This window comes from Acipenser ruthenus, chromosome 11 (genome assembly GCF_902713425.1).
Source record: "Acipenser ruthenus chromosome 11, fAciRut3.2 maternal haplotype, whole genome shotgun sequence".
In the NCBI taxonomy this organism is placed as follows: Eukaryota; Metazoa; Chordata; class Actinopteri; order Acipenseriformes; family Acipenseridae; genus Acipenser; species Acipenser ruthenus.
The window spans coordinates 36,542,910-36,566,957 of NC_081199.1; the positions used below are offsets into that span (position 1 = coordinate 36,542,910).

At 35.8% G+C, this 24,048-nt stretch overlaps 1 protein-coding gene across 2 annotated transcripts in view; it reads left to right on the forward strand.

Moving 5' to 3' along the window:
- The first annotated feature begins 3,760 nt into the window (after nt 1-3,760).
- The window catches only part of LOC117426388 (rho GTPase-activating protein 15-like), a 167,000-nt gene continuing 146,712 nt past the window's right edge, over nt 3,761-24,048 (forward strand). The window contains exons 1-5 of one of the 2 annotated variants that reach the window (XM_034043908.3): nt 3,761-3,855; nt 5,152-5,388; nt 7,460-7,621; nt 18,646-18,711; nt 22,272-22,333. In XM_034043908.3, coding sequence (XP_033899799.3) covers nt 7,469-7,621; nt 18,646-18,711; nt 22,272-22,333 — 281 coding nt within the window. In that variant the 5' untranslated portion in view covers nt 3,761-3,855; nt 5,152-5,388; nt 7,460-7,468. The remainder of the gene's footprint in view (nt 3,856-5,151; nt 5,389-7,459; nt 7,622-18,645; nt 18,712-22,271; nt 22,334-24,048) is intronic. The other variant, XM_034043909.3, reaches the window with a different exon arrangement.

Sequence of the window (24,048 nt, forward strand, 5' to 3'; positions counted from 1 at the left end):
TGTGTTGTTGTTGTTCTTCCTCTTCTGGAGAAGCAAAATACACTGTTTAGTAAACATGCATTATTTAAAATGAACAAGTTAGTCCCATTGTGTTTGGTTTACCTAGCTTCTATAAATCGTCTTAACATTCTATTCTTACTTGTCTGGTTTTGTACATGAGACATATTAAAAAACAAAAACAACAACAACAGAAAAAACAATATTTGAGAACTCAAGCACCACACATTTCGAGTACTACAATTCTCGAAGTACTACCTGTGGGTTCCATTTTCCTTTTCAGGGTCAGTGGTTGACACTCACCCTAATCCCCCCCCCCCCCCCCCCCCAAAAGCACACTAAGACTTTTGTTCCACAAGTAAATTAAATGAAGTACTTCTAAGTAATGTATTAAAGTTGTTTCATTAAGTAATGTGTGACCAATGCTCAGTGAAATAGTATGCTGTACAGTTCAAGGTTTTAGAGAAAACTTGTCTGTGGCCTGAGGTGGGTGTCATGGTATTTTAATTGAGGTGTAGCTATGCTAAAATGGAGTTCAAGGGAAGTTAATAATCAAAATGCACTGTACATATGGCAGAGTAAAATCAATATAAAAATAAACTTACTGTTAAGCTAATAGCAGAGAATAATAGCACAGATACATAGGTAGCCTATTAGAATAATTCAGTTCAATAGAGTGATCTGTGCATGTATTGTATATTTAGCACACACCACTTACTAGGAAAGCCTTATTTAAAAGCTTTTGCTTTTAACAGGTAGCATTCTGCCCATTCTGTAAAATTCTGGTTTTGGTACAGTGGTAATGTAACTGCTTTGTCGGGTATAGCCTGCCCTATAGCACATGATTCAAACCCTATTGGTCTATCTTCAAATGAGAAATGATTAACCGTATATTAATTGAAAATATATATATAATGAAAACAACATATACGAACAGTAATTGAATCCTCAACGATGGGTTTATAAAGCGCCTATTTTTTTTTTTACAAGGTAAGGCAAAGTAATAATGTTGATTAGAAAGAAGTACATATCAGCTTAATAACAAGGAATAATGAATTCCTTTGGTAGTCTATCAGTTTAGCGAGCCCAGTTTATTAATATTCCAATTCTAAACCGCTAGTGGAAGCGGATTGTAAACTGCGGTTTAGCAGACCTTGTTTAAGCACGTTTTAACAATTCTATACAACGTCTGGCACTTCCCTGTCCTTGCGGGTGGGCCCAACTATTAGCTGCTGCGGAAGCCTGAAGGCGATGCAGTGGGGATCGGAACGGTCTGAGCCACAGTCTGTCACGGGCGAATGCCAGCGTCTCGTCCTCACCCGCACCGGAGCACGGGAATGGAGTATCGAGGCCACCTGTAGAGACGCCTCCCATTATCAGGGGGAGCGTTGCATGATCTTGTCCACTGCTGGCCCGAATGTATGGCCAGAAGCACCAAGGGCACTGTGCGTACTGGAGCACCAAAGCACCGATGCTTCGAAGCCCCAAGGGTGCCAAGCACTGAGAGCATAAGCTCTGGAGTGCTGAGGCACTGAGGGCACCAAGGGCACACAACACTGGGGTGCCAGGGACACTGAGGATCTGAGGTCTCGTGGGCACCAAAGCACCGAGGGCACCTAACACCTATTGACATGTCGGGGTGTCAAGCACCAAGGCACGGAGTGTCTAAACAAAAGGGCACCGGGCAAGGACGCCTAGCCTTAACCGTGTGTAGTCACCCAACCCGGGGTAGTGCGTAGCATATGCTGGGGTGGACACACAGACTCGGCAGCTGAGGTGAGCAGTAATATGGAGCACACAGTGTTATACCGAGACAATCTGGCGGAGTCGACTCAACAGCGGGGCGTAGCAGAGCAGGGCCCCGGTGGAGGAATCACGCGTCTCTTTATTATTTATTTAGCTTGCAAAAGCAAGAGAAAAAAAGAACACAAAACAGCAGGCGCTGTAGGTTAGAAAAGCAGTCTATAATCACAAGGCGATGTAGGCCGTTGAAAGGAAAAAAGATTAAATAGCTCAGTTTAGTTCACAGAAGCCGAGTTTTTCATTCCAGGGAAGTGGCAAGCCGACTTCCAGCAATATATATTGCAGGAGAACTCCAGAAAACTCAAGTGAGAGCTCTTTCACACAGACTCAATCACAGCAACTGGACAGGTTAGTTATACCTACCTTACTTTACCTGAGTGAGAAGCAAAAGAGGAAGTGAACTCCGTGGAGTGAATATTTGTCTCCTCGGTAGGCAGGACCGAGGACGTCACTCCCCGGAGGGGCCTATCGGCAGCATTGAAATAAAATGCTCAGTAAATACCTGACCTATGGCAGGCATATCCCAAAAGTATTGTTGGTGGTCATCTTCGAATTGAAAGGGAACTTACTATACATGCATTTACATCTGCCTTATACATGTAGGGCCTTCTGCGGTGTCACCACATTTAAGTCCCCAGACCTAAACATTGGGCTACGTGAGTAGTGGAAATTGGGTGTATACATGGTCAAGCAGTGTGCAGCTTGACATATAGTACTGTATGCTTAAATTGTATTTACTTATGTTGAGTCTCTGTATAGCCTCCACTTCTCCCATGTTGTGGGTGGCCAGTTTATAGACAGGAGCTTTGATTGATGTGTTTAATACTGTCTGTATTTCAATTTAATATCGGTATTTAAATTATAGCTAGAGTTTCTGGTTTTCTGGTTTTATTTCTGAGGAATGCACCTGCCTTTAAATGTTTTTTGCCAACTTTATTAAACAGAGAAACTCGCTGATTAACTAAGACTGCTTTCTACTCCAGCAAATAATGTGCACAATGAATAAAGTATTAATTGTTTGACGGACTAGGCAAGATCTTCCATGTCTGAAGATCGGCTTTGTGGTCTTGCCCTGCTGCACTGTCACAGAAATTAGATTGATCTCTCCACAACAGAAATCTTGCAGACATTTGATGCCAGTGGTCACAGGAAGATTGACAAACTACATTTAAAAGCAGATGCACATGATGTTGTGTATAAAAAATCCAATCAGACCACTGCATTTCCTGAATGAGATGACTTATATTTCTGTATATTTGCTGTGTCACAGCACTGTACAAAACCACACAGGTCCTGCAAATTTAGAACCTCGAGTACTCAAAATTCTATAGTAGTATCTTATTCAGAAAAAAAAACAAAACTTTTGTATTTAAATAAACTACATATAATAAACCCCTCATATCTTTTTTTTCTGCAGTTTGAAAAACTTTAGGAGGAGGAGGGGGGACAGAGATGGAGACACAGTGCATGGGCAAGTGCCTCTGTGATTTTTCATGGCTGGCTACGGCCTGATCAACATTCTATATTCTGCTATTTTTAATGTTACTTCAATAATGGAATCCCTTGAGACAAACATAGTGTAAATATTTAACAGAAACGCTTTTACTGCTGTAAGGCAACAAAAAAAGCAGTTGTGTATTTGTGCAAGGACTGTGTGTTGAAATGTGTAGTTGCTGATAAGAGCTACAAAGGAGAAGTAGGCAACCAAGAAAGAGGGATAGTTATCAGCAATGTCTTCCTGTTTAGATCAACATTTTTCAAAATCAAATCAAATGTAAAACTCTTCATTAAATTTGTGTTGCATTTGTTTGCATTAATTGCTATGTAGCCCATACTAAGAAAGACAGTTTCTGTACATATAATTCTAAAAATACACAGCTTCCAGGAAGTGGTTTTAACTTGCATTTATCATCAAAGTATGCTTTGCAAGACCTAGTGAGACTACAGGGGTTTATACACGTGATGCTTTACACGCTTCCTTGATTCACAGGAACCTGTATTTTTCTTCAAATTCATGGCAGTATAACTGACAAGAAGACAACGGACGGGTGCTAGGTAAGAGACCTCAATATAACTCTTAATGTTTATTGCAAAGCAGCTTTGAAACACTTTATAGCATGGTACAGTTTTGAATTCTGATAGTGTATTAAAATGTCTGTTTTAAATTTATATATATATATATATATATATATATATATATATATATATATATATATATATATATATATATTTAATTAAACAATACTTTTTAAACTTAACAGTTCCCAGTTCAGAGAAAGATACAACACTGCCATGTGTTCTGTTAAAGTTGTTTTAACAAGTAACAAAATATTTAAAAATATATATTTTAAGTGGCTGTACTAAAGCAGTTGAAATTTTCTGTATATAAATTAGCATTTATGGTTCAAGGCCTGCATTTATTGATCGGTTACAGACCATTATTATTTCAACAAGAGAAACATCAAATGTTTTTATTTTTGGTCCGTTTTTATGTTTCAGAGCTAAAGCTCTGGATGACATAAAGTAAACTTACAAGACGCTAATGTTCAGTTAAAATGGTTTGCTTAAGTTTTACCGTAGAATTTATGATTGAGCACGAAACTGTGGATGCCTGTTACTTACACTGATACGTACTGTAACCTCAGCCTACCATACATTTTCAACCAAGGCCATCCCAACACTGCACACTCTATTTGGGGCTTTTGAAAATCAAAAGACACTCATAATTCAGGAAACCTTCCAGTATCTTGTACTGTCCCGGTTGCTCAGGTTGTGTCAGGACAAACTTGCAGAAATGATGTTTGTAATTTGAAATGGCCTGACCTGTCCTCATTATGCCCAATACTATAAGTCACAAGCTGCTCTCAAGCACTGAATCAGGGCAGGCCTTACCGGTAGGCTTGTGTTACACAGGGACTTTTGTTATTGCTTTTGGCGAGTCATGTTGTCCCACTGAGGATATGAACACGACCGACTAATAAATATGTATATGTTTTTACATTTCGCATCGCATTTTTTAGAGCTACCCTTATATTCATTTTTTATTGTAGACGTTTTAAAAAGTACTGCATATAACTCCCCAAACCAGGATAAACCTACTTTTTCAATAGCAATATAACATACATGTGTAGAACATTATAATGAAACAAAACGTTACATTGATTGTTTTCCTCTTTTTCTGCCAGAATAAAGCTAAACAAACAATAATACAATTAATACGCTGAAAAGTCTTTACTCTTATAATTTGTATTTTTGCAAGACAGTAAAGGTGTTCTATATTTGTTGTACAGCAAGCTGTACATCATACAGTTTACACGGTGGCTTCTGACCACAACATTTCTAATTTGACAGATTTACCTAGCCACTGTCCTATGAAAGAGAATAAAAAACCTGTAAAGTGTGCTGAATTATTTCAAAGAGGACCTAAAACTGGAGCCTCCAAGTCCTACTGGAGTCCCAGTCCAGGTTCTGGAGCTGTGGGAGGTTTACCTGGATGAAACAACAGGAAGGAAGTTTTTTGTGCATTCAATCACTAAAGAGAAGACTTGGAAACCACCTCGAATTGTGCAGCCAAATAGAGAAATAAAGGTGAGAACTTCAGTTCAACTTCATACAGTATTATTTCCATACTATAGCATGCATCTAACTTAATATTTTGTATATTTTAAAGAACATGAACAAAGTAATTTTTCAATCCTATTCTTTGTGGAAGCTTAGACTTAGTTTGTTTCCAATTTGACATCAAAAAACAAATTAGAAGATATTTTTATTACACGTCAGTACAGAATACAGGTATTGCCTCATGTAGTTTGCGCAAAATTGAATTATAACATATATTTGCATAGTGGTACTATGGCTATCTTTAATAAAAACACATCATAATAAATAATACAGGACATTACCCACTATTTATTTATTTTTTGCAACACAAAGTATTATCAAAATGAATAAAAAGGAGGTCCACGTTTGCTCTATTTTTTTTATGGCCCCTTTTTTTAGATATCACGTCTATGTATGGTTGATCCCTTTAACTTGGCTTTTTAAATTCTTTGTTGAAATTTTTAACCTCTGTGAACAATACGGGGAAAAAAAAAATCTTGGGATTTGAATCCATGCCTCTAAAAGAGAATCATACCTTGACACAGTAGGAGTTAATATTCAAGTTTTTACTTGAATTGGATAACTTTCAAATACATCAGATTCAATTAAAAAAAAAAAAAATATTGAACAAGCAGTCTTAAAATGTGCAAATAATGTAAATGCAAAGAGAAGGTGGCAGAGTGTTCCAATTAGCTGGACTGCTTCATAACTGGCAACCTGTGAGCCTCAGTGTGTGTGTCCTACAGAACAGGCAATAAATGAAGACCTGAGAGAACATTGATAGAACATATCGATATCAATAGGAACACTCACAGACCCTTCAGGAAGCAGAAATGCATGCCTTTTATGTTAAAAAGGAAATTAGTGTGATGTATGGTGTGACTCGCTATTCGAACGAAGAGAATCCACTCACTTAGCACACTGTGTGTGGAGGGCTTTAGGGGATGATTTCATCAAGCTGTGCATACCCTGCCAGGATAGATTGTATTAGAGCATTTTACAGCCCTGGACTGTCTGAACCACCTATCCTGGGATTACCACCTAAACAATACTGTAAAAAAAAAAACAGCAGTGGCTTATGTCAGCAGGGTATAGGTTGATCAAAGTAACTTAGCAACATAGAACACACACACACACACACACACACACACACACACACACACACACACACACACACACAGATGCCTATGACTTGAGAAAAAAAAAACGTTTAAATTGTGTTTGCTGCAGTATTTTAGTTTAGTTTATTCACTTTGTGCAACACTTATTTGTATACATCTACAGTAAATGAGTTATACTTCAGGTATAAAACAGGACAGGACAGTCCTCCTATGACACAATAAAGTAACCTCATGAACCTAAGCTATTCATTTTAACATTAACTGAGGGACCAGACAAAAGGAGTGATAGAGCTGCAAATCTGAAAACACCACAAGTCAGCCATCAACCACAAACCAGGAAGAGGAGAATCAAGAAGACAGTATTTCAGAATCCACGAGGAGCCCCATTCTGTCAGTTGAGGGTTAAAGTTTAATAATACATTTTCTATATTCTCTTAACAATATGGAAACAAGTATCACATTAACAGTCAGAACATTTACAGCATTTAAACCGTTTAAATTGTAAGAAATACAGTGCAGTATATGGACTCCAATGCTTTCATACCAGAATCTGAAGCTTGTATACCCTCTACTGGTGCTTTTGTGAACTTCCAGGGGGGAAAAAAATACTAGCAGGTCTTTGGAGTTCCCCACAAGATTGCATTGTATAGTCATAAATAAAATGTGCAGAAAATGACTACTTGTCATATCTCAAAAACAAATTATATGTGTACACAGTGCTATTTCTACTATGTATTTACTCATATATCCATTATTCATTGATCGATCTTATGCATTATACAGTACAAGGCCAAATTAGTAATTGTAGATCTGTGTATACAGTCTATTACTTTTGATTATTACCTGTCTGATAAACAGTTTAGGCAAAGGCAAATGAAGGATATAAGTAACGTACTTACTTGTAGTAAAACTCTTATTTTTTTTTCTTTATTTTCCAGGAAAATACAATGGATGTTCAAAGTGCTTCAAACAAACTAAGCTCCCCTCGTCAAAACCCTGGGGCAGTTCAAATGAGGATTAAGAGTATCACAGCTAACTGTGACAGACTGAGCCAGACCAAGTCTATGGTGCTGACTGATCCTGGACACCCTGCTAAAGCTGTAAGTTCATTATACATCTTTTTTCAATGAATCATTTAAAATAAAAAAAAAAACAGGACCCAGTCAAATACATTTTCATGGCCAATGTCAGATTATAGAGAAAAGTAAAAAAAAAATACATCTAAACTCAGTAAGTAATGATTTACTGTTAATGTAATACATGATTGAATAATAACAGTAGACCTATCACCTTTTGCACAGAAGTTCCTTTTTAAAGTAGGGCTAAAAGTTTGGTTTGAATTGAACTTCAAAGAACATACATGTACAGTCAGTTTTAATTACTTTCCTACTACATTACACGTCTATTTGGTTTAATTGGAAATGTTCTTGTTCAAAAAGCTACCTTTGACCCGTAAATGTAAGTATGTTTGTCTATGTAAAACAAGAATATTTGCTATCTTTTTCAGATCAGGTAGAGATGTAACTGTAATGAAATATGGGCAATTAAGTTACGCACAATATAACATGCAGTTACATTAGCAAATGTCTTCAATAATCTTGTAAATCATTGGAAATTACCTTATAGACTGCATGTGATTATTATTATTATTATTATTATTATTATTATTATTATTATTATTATTATTATTCACAATGATCATAGGAAGTGGTTATCAAAAACGGTAACATTTATTTTTGATAGATTATTTAGATTTTCACTTTATCAGAAAACAGGAAACTTTGAATCATAATGCTTCAAACAAAAGATTTTTTGTTTTTTTTTACTTTTTGTTACTCAACGTATATTTTTCAAATATATTCTTGCATATATTAGAACAATAAAACAATTGATGACTGCTAAATGTTTTAGTCAGTTATAACTTTTTGTCGCAGTTTTTGAAAGTACAGCTTTTGAATGTGTGTTGTTTTGTTTGGGGGATTTTTTTTTTTTTGACAAGCTTGAAAACATCACAGTGCGTGGTTACAAATGGAATTATTTAGAGACATTGCAAATGATCCATCTCTCCCAGAATTATACACCTCAATACCCTGCTACCAATTAACACCTACTTTATTACATGTTGGGATGTTCTTAATGTTCTTGCATGTGTTTATGCACTATTACCTTGACGGATGCCTCTTCTGCAATTAGACATAATTGGCATATCAATATGCAAAAGCTAAATGGATTAACCCTCTTATAAAGTAATGAGAATTTCCATACCCAGCTGGTAAATGGGACAGAATTACCATTTGTCATTTTTTGGCAAATAATTTTGAGACAGTTTTTCTTATCAATGTTACCTGCTTTAAGGAGTTTAGTTTATTGGTTTGCTATGGCATATAAAAAGTGTATTAGAAGAACATGGCAGTGTCTTGTGCCTATAGGATTTTTACACACCACGATGCCTTTACTCCTGAAGTTGTAATTCGGTGATTTCACAATAGGCAACTAGTCTAGAACTCACAGCTCAGTAAACAATAACTTGCTTCCACATTTACAGCACATCACGGTAATTTCCATTTGCTCTGTGCATGAGGATACACAGATACTGGTTCCCCCACACTGGTGTAACGGCAGACAGTACCAAGTTTAGCTCAAATTTGCTTTAACTACCTTTTACTACCAGACTACTAAATGAAAGTAATAATACAGTAAACATACAAACACATTTTTTGTTTAAATGAGAAAAGTTATTAGAAAAGTTGAAAGATATCTGTTTTATTGTTGTTACAAGCAGCCCATTTAATTTGCACCTGGCTTTAAAAGAAAAACAATTTCGTTCAGAGCAGTATACCTATGACTCATACTAAAAGGAAATGGGTTGTTCCACTCTGCATAGCATACGTTCACTTTACAGTATTCTCACTTCATAGTTCAGGGCTTGTGGACTTGAAAGAACAAATGAATACTGTATATCAAATAAAATAAATAAATACATTAAAAAAAACACAAAAACATAATTTCAGCTGTTTCTTTGAATTTATATTTTATATTGTGTAGGCCTATACCTTGTAGGCTACTGTTCTTTGAAAATCAAATCAAAGTATAGTTCTTGAGCACCTCCTTGGATGATAGGTCTAAACTGTAATAGCCTCTTTCCCATCTCCTGTTACTGTGCCTGCTGAGTTTCGTTGCTCTATGGTGGATAACCTGCTATACTCCACTTTCAACTCCATCTGTTTTCTGATTTCCTGCTTGTTGAAGAACATAATTCCAGAAAAAAAAAGTTCTTAACTAGAGAAATGTTTTCTTTACCACATCTTAACAATCACAGGTTTTGACCCTATTAACTTCAATTCAAGCCAGGAGTGTAGTTGGAGGCTTTGTTTGCACAAACTGCCCTCTAGTGGGCCTTGATATTCTGTAAATGTGACATTGAGCCTGGCAAGATTGATCAGACATGGCAGTTATCAGAAAGGTAATTGCCTGTATTTTTTTTTTTTCTTTAAAAAAAAATCAAATGCATTTAAAATCTATAGCCAAACCATGCTGTCAACTCCATTTAGAGATTGCTATTTTAAAACTATTGATTAGGAAGTCTATTTTAACAGTAATGTTTCTTTTATAATATGCTTTCGGAAGCATACAGATTATCAGCTTCCACTGCTGTGGGCATTGGCTAGCTAAGGTTCCTGTAGGTACTTTAGATTGAGAGCCCCGTGCATCAGATTTAATTACTTTAAGAAGCTCATCCTTTGCCTCACTTCTTTGCTTAGTGTCTTTACAATTTGACAGCTGTAAAACTTAGTTTGGAAAGAGTTATGTACCGTAATTAGTAGCAAGCAGGATTTCCAATCAAACTAGAATGAATTCGAGAACAATTCGTGGTTCCACCATCATCCAAGTGAAATAAAAAAAAAAGGAAAACTGTAATCTAAAACAATCCCCCCATTCCAAGCTTCCCCTTTCCCTCTTCAGCCTCCTATTATAGATTTCCCTTGGAAAGTCATCACATATTCCATTTTCTTTTTCTATTGTACCAAAAAAGCATTGTGTTGTGTACACAACTGATAAAACGACGAGAGGTTACGGATGTAACCCCGCTTCCCTGAAAGAGAAGACGACCAACAACAATACTTTTTTTGGATATGCCTGCCACAGGTCAGGTATTTACTGAGCATTTTTTGTCAGAGCTGCCGATAGGCCCCTCCGGGGAGTGACGTACTCGGTCCCGCCTACCGAGGGAATAAGTAGTCACCCCACGGAGACCATGTTCTCTTTTCCATCGAACCCGCGAATGCTGCGACATCGTAAGGATTGTTGGTCGTCTTCTCTTTCAGGGAACCAGGGTTACATCCGTAACCTATCATTCCCTTTCAATCTGAAGACGACCAACAACAATACTTTCAGGAAAGCATATCAAAGCCGTCGCGAGGGAGTGTGAGCGGACATCAGATGAGGGACGTCTATCATCCCAAACACGCATACAGGAGCTGTGCACTGACAGAGCCTGTAGCTCATCAACCTGCTTAGTGGAGGTGATGGCTAACAAAAATGCTGTCTTCATAGAGAGCTATTTCAACTTGGGGGTGCCGAAGCACCGAGGCTCTGAGAGCACCTAGCACCAGATTATTGGGCCGGGTGTCTAGTCTGGACCGCGTGCAGTCACACAACCAAGGCAGTGCATAGCTTGCAGCGGTGTGGAGCACTGCCTACAGACAGTAAACAGAGAAAGAAAGAAATTGAGACCCAATGCCCGAGGTATGCGACTCTACTCTACAGTACAGCACACACCTAGTCAGTGGGCCAAGTCAGCCCAGTGGCATGGATTCAACAGCCGGTGCGACAGAGCCGGGTCCCGGTGGAGGAATACGCCTCTCTTTTCTCTCTTTATTATTATTTTTTTTAAAACGGAGTGCAGTTGCACAGCGTTTCAAGCTCAGTCCTCAGAATCCGAGTTTCCGATTCCGGGGAAGTGGCAAGCCGACTTCCAGCAATACATTGCAGGGGAATTAACAGAAAAACTCAAGCTCTTTTACAAAGAATCAATCACGCTACTAGAGAGCTTAGTTATACCTACCTGATTGTGAGAAGCAAAAGAGAATGTGATCTCCGCAGAGTGACTACTTATTTCCTCGGTAGGCGGGACTGAGGATGTCACTCCCCGGATGGACCTATCGGCATTCGGCAGCATTGACATAAAATGCTCAGTAAATACCTGACCTGTGGCAGGCATATCCCAGAAGTATTGTTGTTGGTTGTCTTTGAATTCAAAGGGAACTCGCTGTGTTAAATACATGTAAAATATATAGATACATGTACTTCCATTTCAACTGCATAAACTCGTTAATAGAGATTTGAAAATACCTGTTTGATCTACATTAAAATGTTATTTATTTACAGAGTGTCAGCAACTCATCTACAGCTTTTTAACATCCCTTCTATGAAATGTATTGTGGACACATCAAAGTTTGGAAAGCTATTAGTTTAAAGATTTGTGCACTGTATTTACTTTCAAAAGGTAGATGCAACATCCTTTTTTAATCAAAGATCGCTGTATCTGTCATTACTGAAGTAAAACAAAGGATAGCATTTGCTGTAAAATATGCAGTTTAAAATGTCATAATAAAAAAAATGAAAGAAATCTGCCTTTTAATGTATTTAAATGATCTCCATTTGAAATCAGAAACTATAACCTTGTTAGCATCTGGACTGATTTCTATATTAACAACCCCTTCAGAACCTACAAAGTGATGAATAATTGACAACAAATGAAATGTTTTGATTGTCATCGGCACAAAGCATGTTTTATGTGTTGCTTCCTAGCTAATTATGTAGATGACACATTTGTCAGACCTCGTCTTCCATTAGAAACATGTTTCCAGAGGGGAGAAAAAACAGGCTACTCGTGCAGTAATTAACTAGAATGCTCAATGACCTGTGATAAATTTAAATGGATGCCAATTCAGGCATTGTTTTGCCACATAAGTATAGGCGTAATTATAATCCTGAACTGGTGTGCTAAAATGAGGAATATTACTGGAGCTGTACTTGTGCAAAAGTTGTACTATTACTGTCATTTTACCTTTTTTTATTATTTCTGATAAAATGTATTACATTTTATAAGTACTCTTTTTGTAACCAATTTCAAAGTGGAGGGAGATTTAGATTTTGTCTGCACACCAACCCATAACCCAAAATGATTTGTTTCTGAAGTGGGGAAGGTTTTACTCAGATGCCAGTAATGTGCTTGCAGTTTCATGCTGAATATTACTATTTATTATGAAAAAATAAATACACAAATAAAGATAAACATGAGAGCATGATTGAAGCCTAATATTGTAATATTGTAACTTTAAAGTCAAGAACTTACAGAAAGTCTCAAGTCTCACAAAAATATAATACAGTTAAAAACACACAAAACCCTGATATTAACAGCTAATCTGTTTATATAGAATCTGTTGAAGGCTTTTTCATTGACATTCTGAGTGCGAGATCTATACTCTCAGCAACATTATAGTTTCCATTTGGGGTGTGACTTATATTTAACACTATAACAGTGTTTTTAAAGTAATAGATGCATTATAATCCACTCTATCAAGAGCAAATTCTTTAGAAGTCTATGCTTTAAAGTCTGTCCAGGCCACCAATTATGTATGTATGTATGTATGTATGTATGTATGTATGTATGTATCTATGTGTATGTGTGTGTGTGTGTGTATATATATATATTGTTTTCAATTTTTGTAATGTAAATAATCGCTTTAGGCCTATTATTTTAAATGTTTCGCCATTATTTATAGCTGCTCTGGCCTCTCAGCTTAAGTGTACATGCTGGTTTTATATACTCGTTCACCTTCTATCATTGACTGACACAGTTTTTATTATTTATTTACTTACTCTGTACAGTACAATATGATTCTTTGTTACGTTTGTGAAAAGCTTGAAATGTTAGCTATAATCTGTGTTCGATGTGCATTCTGGGAGCTGTAGTTCAAACTGGAGAGCGTTCCTAAATGATTGTATTGTTACAGGTCCAGTCAGAACTACACAAAAACGGTTACCAAATCGTACAACTGCGCATGTGTAGCATTCCTTTTTTTTATATTAAAATACACATTTTTAAAGCTCACCACCCACAAAAGGCATTAAACACTACTTAGATGCAGTAACTTGCCAATACTATCTTTTGAAAAACAAAAATAAGGCAAAGGCTCAGACCAATACTTTACGTGTTCCTCCAAATTGTTTTAGCCTATGTTATGTTCACTGAAGATTTGCCTAAAATAGTATATACAGTATATAGTGTTGGAATGTCATGCAGCAGCACATGTGAGAAGGATGGGTGCTTAATTCGATTTGTTAAATAGAAATTCAGCAGTGATTGGTGGGGGTTAGCTAATAATAGCGTCAGTAGTAAGCCCAGTGAAAGGTTTGTTTACCTTGCCAGGAGTAGAAATTATTCTGCTAACAAGAAACGACAGACCTTCTACATTGTGTGGGGGGGGTGGGCAGATGACAGTAGGTCTGATTATCCTGAAGACACTGTCAGCCAGGATTGATTTCCACTTTCCCGCTTTATGTAAGCGTTCCTGTAATACAGCTGACCCTGGATCGCATTACCTTGTCATTTTGCTACATGGATCAAAGAGAAGATGAGCTGGAAATAGCTGGGCTATGACCTTGAACTCGCTGGAGAAGTGAGAAATGACAGCATTTTTGTAGTTTACACACTGAAACAAAAAACCATATCACCATTTTCAAGCATTCTTCACTAAAGCAGTAGAGGGCAGGACAACACTACAAAAAGCAGGGGTCCAGGGATAATATTCAGATTATCAGGATGTTTTTTCAAAAGGAAGATATGGCCTTGCTGTAAGCCCTGTAAGATGTTGTTCCAGTCAGGTCTTTTTGTACTCGATAAGACCCAAAATCTTATACAGCATTTGCAGTTTCTTATGTGTGAAAAATGATGTGAAGTAAAACGTGCTATTCTTATGTGCAACTTTTGTGGTCAACCCCAAAGTTTCTCAGCAAAAGCACAAGAACTGTATTTCCATTCTTGCCATTTTCTTTTAAGTCAAAGGGTTAAGTAATTAAAATGTCTTTATGTAGGTTAAAGAAAGCTCCCAGTTTGAACAACATACTTTTGGGTCGTCTATAGACCATTTCTCCTCAGCTATGGGGTCTTCAGTGTTAAAGCCTGTCACTGGCTGCAGAGTATGTGAATCATTATGGAAAGCAGTGGTCTGGTTAATCACAGGAAAGAAGGTGTTGAAGGCCTGGAAAGAATTTCACTCTCCAGGTGAAATGGCCGAGGAAATTCAAAAATGGACAAAGTAAGGTATATCTATCTCAACATGAAAATGAAAGTGACCCCCCCCCCCCCCCCCCAAAATAAATAAATAAATAACTATAAGAGTAATAAATAAGGTGACCACATGGCTCTGTGTTCATCGGGACAGTTCAGGCTTTTCAACTCAACCCAATGCATTCTGGTAAGTGTAGTCCTGCCTCTCTTAAAGGAAAGAATGGTACCTGAGACAGGTAAAACATACCAGAATGCATTGGGTTGTGAGTTGAAAAGCCTGAACTGTCCCAAACTGTCCTGCTGAACACGGAACCATATGGTCACCTTAGTAATAAATAATAATATATTAATAGTATTATTTGAATGTAAATCAGTTGTAGTTCACCTTTAAAATTGTATCTGATGATTATCAGCAAATAAGTGTATATCATATTTAACATCAGGAAACTAGAGATATATATTTTTGTTATTCATTTCTTGAATTAACAGACTTGAAATATAAAGTCTCAAGCTGTTACCTGCTTGTACTGTATTTGTAACTGATGACTTTGCCATTAGCTCATTTGATTATTAATATCATTAAGTATAAAGGTTTACTTTGTATGGTTTAGGGTTGTAAAGGTGTAGTCTACACATACATAATACAATTGATAAATTATCTACAATGTATAATCTACTGTATGTATCACTCCAAGAGGTTTATAATGGGAAATATGTGCAATGGAACTTACTGTGGGCAAACCGGTTTCCACATCCAAAAGTCCACAGTAGTTCTTTATCTTCTAAATATACATTGTATGCTGATGTGTTGATTATTAACATATATGATCATCACATTTCATATTTTCTACTTGGAAGCCTTATTCTAGCACTTCAATACACGAAGACTGCACTTGATAAGATCACATCTTATTAATGCTCTTGTTATGGTATCTTATAATGGTTCGACTGTGAGTATCATCTGGGTTCCACATAATGACAACTGCTTTGTGCCCCAGCTGTGAGAGAAGCAGTTTTTTTTTCTGTTTGAGAAATTTGGCTCATTATAGATCCCTCAGGATATCAACCCCCGTGGTCACGGACTTTTGCCAGACTTTCACTATACAGGAATCACAAGGCTCAGTATATATATATATATATATATATATATATATATATATATATATATATATATATATATATATATATATATATATACATACAGTATATAATCTTGAAGGCAGTCATGCACAGCAAAGCTTTTTCCAAAAAGAGGTGCCGACCATAAGGCACTTTATATATTAATGTCTCTGCAGAGTTAATAAATAGTTAACAGCAATGACATGTAAACCATGTATACTTTGCTCGATGACGCTTGTAGAGACGAGGTTGGTCGCACACTTTTAGACTTGACCGCTAATATTATGCATCAGATTACTCTTACGAGAAGAAGAGCTTTTTGAGTGTGCGACCAAACTTGTCTCTATGAGCATCATCGAGCAAAGCATATATTGTTTATATGTCATTTCTGTTAACCATGGTTTAACTCTGCAGAGGCATATATACATGTATATATATATATATATATATATATATATATATATATATATATATATATATATACAGTATATATATATATTTTTGTTGAAATATCTCTTAACAAAAGCTGCTAAATGGTAGGTGACATATGTTACTCATAATATTTAAATCCATTGTTACATTTTTACAAGCAACATAAACTTACCCGTTTGTTTGCCATTCATTTGAGGTAATTGTGAACTAATGTTTATGGTGTTTTGGGCACTAAATTTTGCCAATACGGTACATAACCATGATAAGCCCAGAAGATGCCATCAGACTGGAACCAAGATCCCCCTATAGCAACTATTGGTATTTTTTTCCCCATTTAATCTTTTACTGTAATGCTATGAATATTGTTGTTAAGTGCAGCTTGCCAGACTGCCCTACTTCCTCTGAATCACCCTGTATACAGTCAGCTCTCATTCAGTCAGTAGATGAGCCTACAGCTTTCTAAAAAGCATATCCCTCAGCCTTGATCTCTGTAAATGGACTTTGACAAGTAGAATGTCTCCTCCCCCTGGACAGGTGGCCATGTCCAGCATAGAGAGTTCCCTGTCTCATATACTACTCTTGTTTTTGACACAGAGGAAGAGTGGATGAGCCAAGCCTAGCAGCAGATGTATGACCTCTTATCTGATATCTTAAACATTGCTTTCTACACTTGCAAAAACATACCCATTTCTTTAGTTCCCATGACCTATTTTGTGGAAATATCTCTTAACAAAAAGATTAAGGCTGCCTAATGGTAGGTGACATAGTAGTGTCCTGAAGTGTTTTCCTTCCTAATATTCTACATCTTCAGTAAAATAGCTTTCAGAAGAAATATTGAAGTTTTTGGCATTCTTTGCTTCAGGGGATGTGAGATTGTCGAAATACATTCTTTTAAGTTTAGGAGCAATTCCTCAGGAGCGTCGTATCACTGCTCTATTTGTGTGTTAGGTAAGGGTGATTTTTTAAAAAAATCCACCTTAAGGTCTTTGAAAATTACAAATGTTCTCTTACATATTATTCTGTCCCCTTGCTTTAAACATTGTAATAAACATTATATATGTAAAGCCTTCAGAGTTATTTTGCTTTGTTTTGCACATAAGCATCAGTGCTTATGTGCACTGGTAATTATTTTCAGTTTTGTACTTATTTTCATCAGAATTCTGACTTGCGAACTGTATTCAAAGCTAGTTATTAGCTAAGGATTACAATGTAGTATATTACTTGCGTACTGTGTGATAACATCACTTAGTTACAAGAACAGTATTTTTATCCAAAGTGATTGGCAAGTCTTATCGTTTTCTGCCATGAAATGGAATTACAACTCGTTGACTTACTGCATAAAATGTATTTAGAAGTTGTCTGAGAGCTGGTTGATGCCAAAACTATTTTATTTTATGTCTACAAACATATCTGAAATCTTCAAGCAGTACTGCAGGAACACATGCATTTCTTAACACATCCTTCATTTCTGAATTTGAACTGTGCTTCCCAGACATACAGTAGTTTAGGTGTATGAGGTAAATATCAAGTACAGTCTGTAATGAAAAAGGGATGTCTAGCATGAACAAGTGGTTACATACAAATTAACAATCTACTGGAAAAACAAATGGGCTGAGACATACTTTCAAATATTGCGTTACTTTAAAATATTGGACAAATACAACAGTTTAATGTTTTACTGGTGTATTATTATTATTATTATTATTATTATTATTATTATTATTATTATTATTATTATTATTATTGAGTGCACTTGTTTATTATGTCTCTGCAAATAGTCAAAATACATTTTTAAAAAAATAAGGATTCATCATTTTGTTACCACTTGATTTATTTTTCTTACGCAAGTGTAAAAATAAATGCATTGTCAATGAAGATAGAAATACAATCAAGTTCAACCATTAGGATAGTTATATGAAATATACTACATTTCTAATTTCAAATAGTATCTCCCCTGCTGAGTTATGCCAATATATACTGTAATTAGCTAAAGTTGTAATGTCCTTATTTTAAAGCAGAGGCAGCTTGATGTTAATCTGATATTGTGGGAGTTGAACATTAATAACACCGCGCCTGCATTTCTTATGTGGCAGTGAGAAAACAACAACAGATACACAGAATGTAGAGAAATTCAGCATGACAAGTATATTGTGGCACTATAGTAAATGAGAATGATGTCAAATGTGTATAATTTTAGGATTGCTGTGGAGTTTGTCATTAAATTAAAATGAAAATATGCACTAAAACCATCAATGTTTTTCTGCTTGTTAAATTCAGATATCTCGTCATAGAAGAAATCATTCCCAGCATAATTTGGCAGATATTACTGCTGGAGAGAAGCCTGTAAGTATCGTATTTCATGTTTTATTACTATCTATCTATCTATCTATCTATCTATCTATCTATCTATCTATCTATCTATCTATCTATCTATCTATCTATATATATATATATATATGAAAATAGGTTAGATAAGAAGTATCATAAATCTGTTTCTGTGTGATCAGTCTCTTGTATATTCTTAAGTCGTAAGGTGGTAATGGTTTTGAGAATATACATTAACCACCTAAACTCTTTAGACCTACAAAGCTTTAGGGAGAAAAAGGAGAACCTTCCTAGATTGTAATGCACACCCTGTGTATAATGTGAACTCTGAGTATAATGCAAATCACTGAGTTGGGTTGCATCGCTTGTATAACATGCATCTCTTGTATACTACCTTAGCAACAAAAAAACAAAAGAAAAAAAAAACATATAGAATTCTTTAGCCCAAGTGTACTGTGTTACTTGTATATAACACATATCCTGAATACAACACACATAAATCATCCTAAAATGTGATCACATTATTATACAAAAATGAAGTTACACACACAACCTTTTGTCAACGAATGAACACATTTTTAGTGGAAAAGTTTCATTTTGACATCAGTTCACAATTATATCAAGTTGATCCATATACATAGTGCAGTACTGTATTTCAGATTTGGGAATTTTATGTCTAGACTAACTTAACTTAGTGAGCATTATTAGTATTTTTGAAGTTTAATGGTTTGAATTGATTTCAAACAATCTGTACTCTAATGTTTACCTTTGGAACTGTTTTCATGTTGTAAATGTGTGTCTGTTATTAAAACCCACTGGAAATGAAAGTACATCTTGTTAAAAAAAAAAAAAGGAAATCAAATAAAAACAAAATACATAAGCCAGAATTAAATGTTTTATCCAAGTGCTTTATCTCATCTTATAATAAATATTTAAAGGGCCCTTCATTGTGCTAGTGACAAAAGTTTGGTTCGTGCAGCAATCCTAAATCTGAAAGTTGCAGGGAACAAGAACTATAAACTTCAAACTGAATTTCAAACTAAATTATTCAAGTCTAGCTATTCATCTCAATAATACTGCAACTATAGCTAATAAGGGAAAAGGAACTAAAATTAACTGTCAAACTACAAATACAAATTAAGTTGACATTTCCTGTTCAATAATGCAGACTGTCTTACATAGAGGCTCTTGTTAACCTTCTTTAAAACTATAGAGATAAAAAGTAGACTTCTGTTTAGATACAGTGCCTCAGTGGTTTTCTTTGAATCATCTGCTGCTTGGGAGCTACAAACGGTTCAGAAAAGCAGATGTATATTTTTGTGTGAACTCCCTCTGATGGCAGATAAATGTATGAAGACTTAACAACTTGAAACAGACCTTACTGGTCAAAGGATCAGTCTCTGAGCCTTAAGGTCTTCAGATCATGCACAGTAACTGATCAGCTAATATTCATAGTCATTGATCTTCTTAACAATGCCTGCAAATCCTTATTGTGACATCCCATGCTCTCTAATGGATGAAGATTGATATTTGCTGTACGCATATCTTGTACGTTGATAAGTGCCCGGTGGTTACCTCTAATCAAGCTGAGAGAGTGCTTCTTCTGCAGTCTTTGCTGTGTCAAGTGTGTTAGGAGAGTCAGGTCTGTAATACAACCAGTGCAACAGAAAGTACGCTCTCAACTTGATTAGAGGTAGTCACCGAACACTTATAAACATATTGTAGCAATCTCGGTTAACGTAGACAGCCGCATAACACAGGGCAGGCAATCCACACACAGGCGGAGGGCGGGCGTGAACCCGGGCCCTCTCGCACTAAAGCATAGCGCCGATACTGCTGTACAAGAGCCGGCTCCACTGCAAGGAGCATATATCAGGCTTATGTCTTTGTGTGTGATTATATCACCTACCAGCCCTGGTGCTGCCTTCCCCCATGCATGCTACACTCCCTTACTCTCCTCAAGTCCACCCCAGACTTGCTCACCAGGCTACAGTCCGACAAGTGCGTGCCGGGGTACCTGCGTCCACTTCTGACACCAATGTAGCGATCTCGGTTGATGTGTTTTTTTTTTTAGTATTTATTTTTTATTAATGCCTATTTCCCCTGCTTAGAAAAAGCTTGTCCTCGAGCGTAGAGCAACTGAGCAGCAAACATCTGAACTGAGCAGCATATATCTGAACTGAGCAGCATATATCTGAACTGAGCAATGAATGACCCCTACTGGCCGAATAGGCACATTGTATGTGTGCATAAACATATGACTACAAAACCCAACTAGGGGGATTACCTTTTAGCGAAACCGTAGCATGTATGGCTGTTGTGCCAAGAGTCAGCGGTTCAAATCCAGACTGCAGTAAGTAAAAAACAGTTAACCAAGATTGCTACAATATTATAAGTCATTAAATAATTATTATTTTTTTTTAAACTGTGGTGGTTTAAACATTTAGAATGCTTTGTCAAGTGTGGGAGCTAGACAATCAGTGTAATTGTAAGCGTAGTTGTTGCCAATGGGGGATGTGGCTTATAATTTAAAAAGTTATGGATGTATTATAATCCTCTGTCAAGAAAAAAAAAATCTTTAGTTGATTGTTAATATATATTATTATTTATAACTAGCTGTCATGTACTATTCGGAATAGTGTTGCAAAATAAAAAAGGTTGTATTACATATGTTGTATTCCCTCACAAAATGCATGTGTATATATATGCCTTTGTTTCAAATTATACGGAATAATAATGATTGTCTGCTGGTGTTCAAGTTGTTTGCAATATATATATATATATATATATATATATATATATATATATATATATATATAGTAACAAATCTGCCTCTTCAGGTTCAGGAACTTTGTTTTTTAGTGCGGTTGTTTTTATTCAAACAGACTGGCTGCTTTCTTTAAATACCCTGCACCTGGCTCTAATTTACAGTGATAACCAGGTGCAGGGGCTAATTACTACTAAAACAATTAAACATAATTACAGCTTTCCAGCCTGTGTTCTTCTGGGAGGTGTAGTCCTTTGCTTCACAGGACTACACTTTCTCACAATATATATCCTTTCATCTTGAAAATGTCACCTCCATCTTCTATACAATTATCACTATATATATATATATATATATATATATATATATATATATATATATATATATATATATATATATATATATGCAGTTCTACCGCAATACTGCTGTTTTGAAAAGTTAATCTGTAAACATACTACATACACTGCAATACTGCAGCACTTTTTTATGGTCTTTTGAGGACAATACGTATTAGAGTAGATAAACAATATTAGTTGAAATACATTGAAAGCATATTTGACCAGAAAAAAAAACTATAGTATGATTCCATAGTTAATGTTCAGTAGTCAAAAAGACAGCATCAAAATAATGCTGTTATTTTGAAAGGGACAAACTCTCTCTCTCTCTGTCTTAAATGTTCTCTGAAGATCTTGTTTACAATGATCACTCAGTTACGTATTTCACTGTAATATCAAACATGGAATTTTTCAGTTCTTCAGTTTATTTATATAAACTACAGTGTACTGCTATGCTTTTTTTTGTTTGTTTGCAGGATATAAAAAAATGTGAATACCTGAATAAAGCCAAAATTGCTGAGGGTGGCAAAAAGTTAAGGTATGTTGAAAAATAAACTTCTTTAAAATATATTTCAGATGATGTTGATGTCAATTAGACAAACCTAGATTAGATTTATTAGATTTTGAATCTGTTGTTAGTTATCTCCAGGGATCTGTTTGCTGTGGAATAACACAGAAAAACACAGAATTTCTATTTTGTCAGAGATTTTTTTGTTTTAGACTTGGGGAGGGGCAAAAAACATGCAAGGCTTTGTTTGTTTATTTGATAATAACCAAACCAATACACGTATCATATATAAACATTAACACAGGCCACTTTGCTTTAAATTGACATAAACAGACCTGTCTAATAAAAGTGCTTCCGGTGTTCAAGTTCAGTGTTGAATGAGGTTTCAGTTTACTTCAGTCAGTATCCCGAGCTGTTCAAAGATGCCGAAAACAATAAAAATCACCCCTAAAGATCGGGTCAGTGAGTTTGGCAAGGACGAATTCCATGTCAATGTTTTGTACTTCATGCAGCAAGGCTGTAGATTACACTCACAGGCAGACCATTGTAGAACACATGGGAAGCGCTAAACATAAATTGAATGAAAGGAAACGTAAACAAGATGAGGCCGAAACAGCAGGGCCATCGAAAACACTGAAACAGACCACTGTGGTTGGAGCATTTCAGCGTCTCACAACTGCCAAAGAACAGCGTGAAACTGTTGTTTCAGGTTTTGTCAAAATGTGTGTAAAAGCCGACATTCCTCTGTATAAAGTGGATCAACCGGCAGTTCGAGATTTCTTGAGCAATAACCATCCGAATGACGAATACTAACTGAGTTGAACTATATATATATATATACACACACACACACACATACACAAACAACAGGGAACTATTTGTAATATTTGAAATAAAAATTGATTAATGGTTAATGGCACTGGTAGCTTGTAACTTGCTTAGAATTTGAAAGTGTAACAATTTATATTTGATTTATTTATTTAGCAGACACATTTATCCAAAGAGGCTTACACATGTTATACTGTAATACCAGGTTACAGTTAAAGAATAATTATAGTTATAAACTAAAATTCAATATAGATACACATCAAGTGTAACAACAACAACGATAAATACTTCCTGCGTTAACTGTTACTCAATAGTGCTGTCTGTGTGTCTTATGTGGCAAGGAAAACTCAGTTTAGCCTTTTATTTTACACATGGAATAACACAGATTATTCTTTTGTCTGAGAATTTAATTTTTTTTCATTGCGGAAAACTTGGATCCCTGGTTATCTCTGACTGAGCTATTTATATATATATATATAGATTACAACGTCCATTTTGTTTTACATATAGAATTACAATTGTCCTTTTGTTCTCCATCTGGTGCAACCACATTGTAAACACTAAGATGCTGTACAAACACATGCTCTATTAACCTGATGCCAGCAAATATCAGTGAAATGAAAGTTAGTACAATTTATCATTTTGGCATTTCTACTTATTTTCTGTAATGTATTTGTATCTGTATTTGTTGATATCTTATCCTAAACCTTGTGTTGTTTACTGTTTTAGTTGACACAAGATACTGATGAATGTGTAGATGTGGTTTATTGAAAGTGGTTTACATATTAAGTAATATCAATGTCAGTTGGTGATAAAATAAAACATGGAAATAAATACCTGTTTTATTATTGAGGTTATCATATAGCAACAATGTATGTATCAAAGATTCAATCTTCCATATCAAAGTGGATAATGCA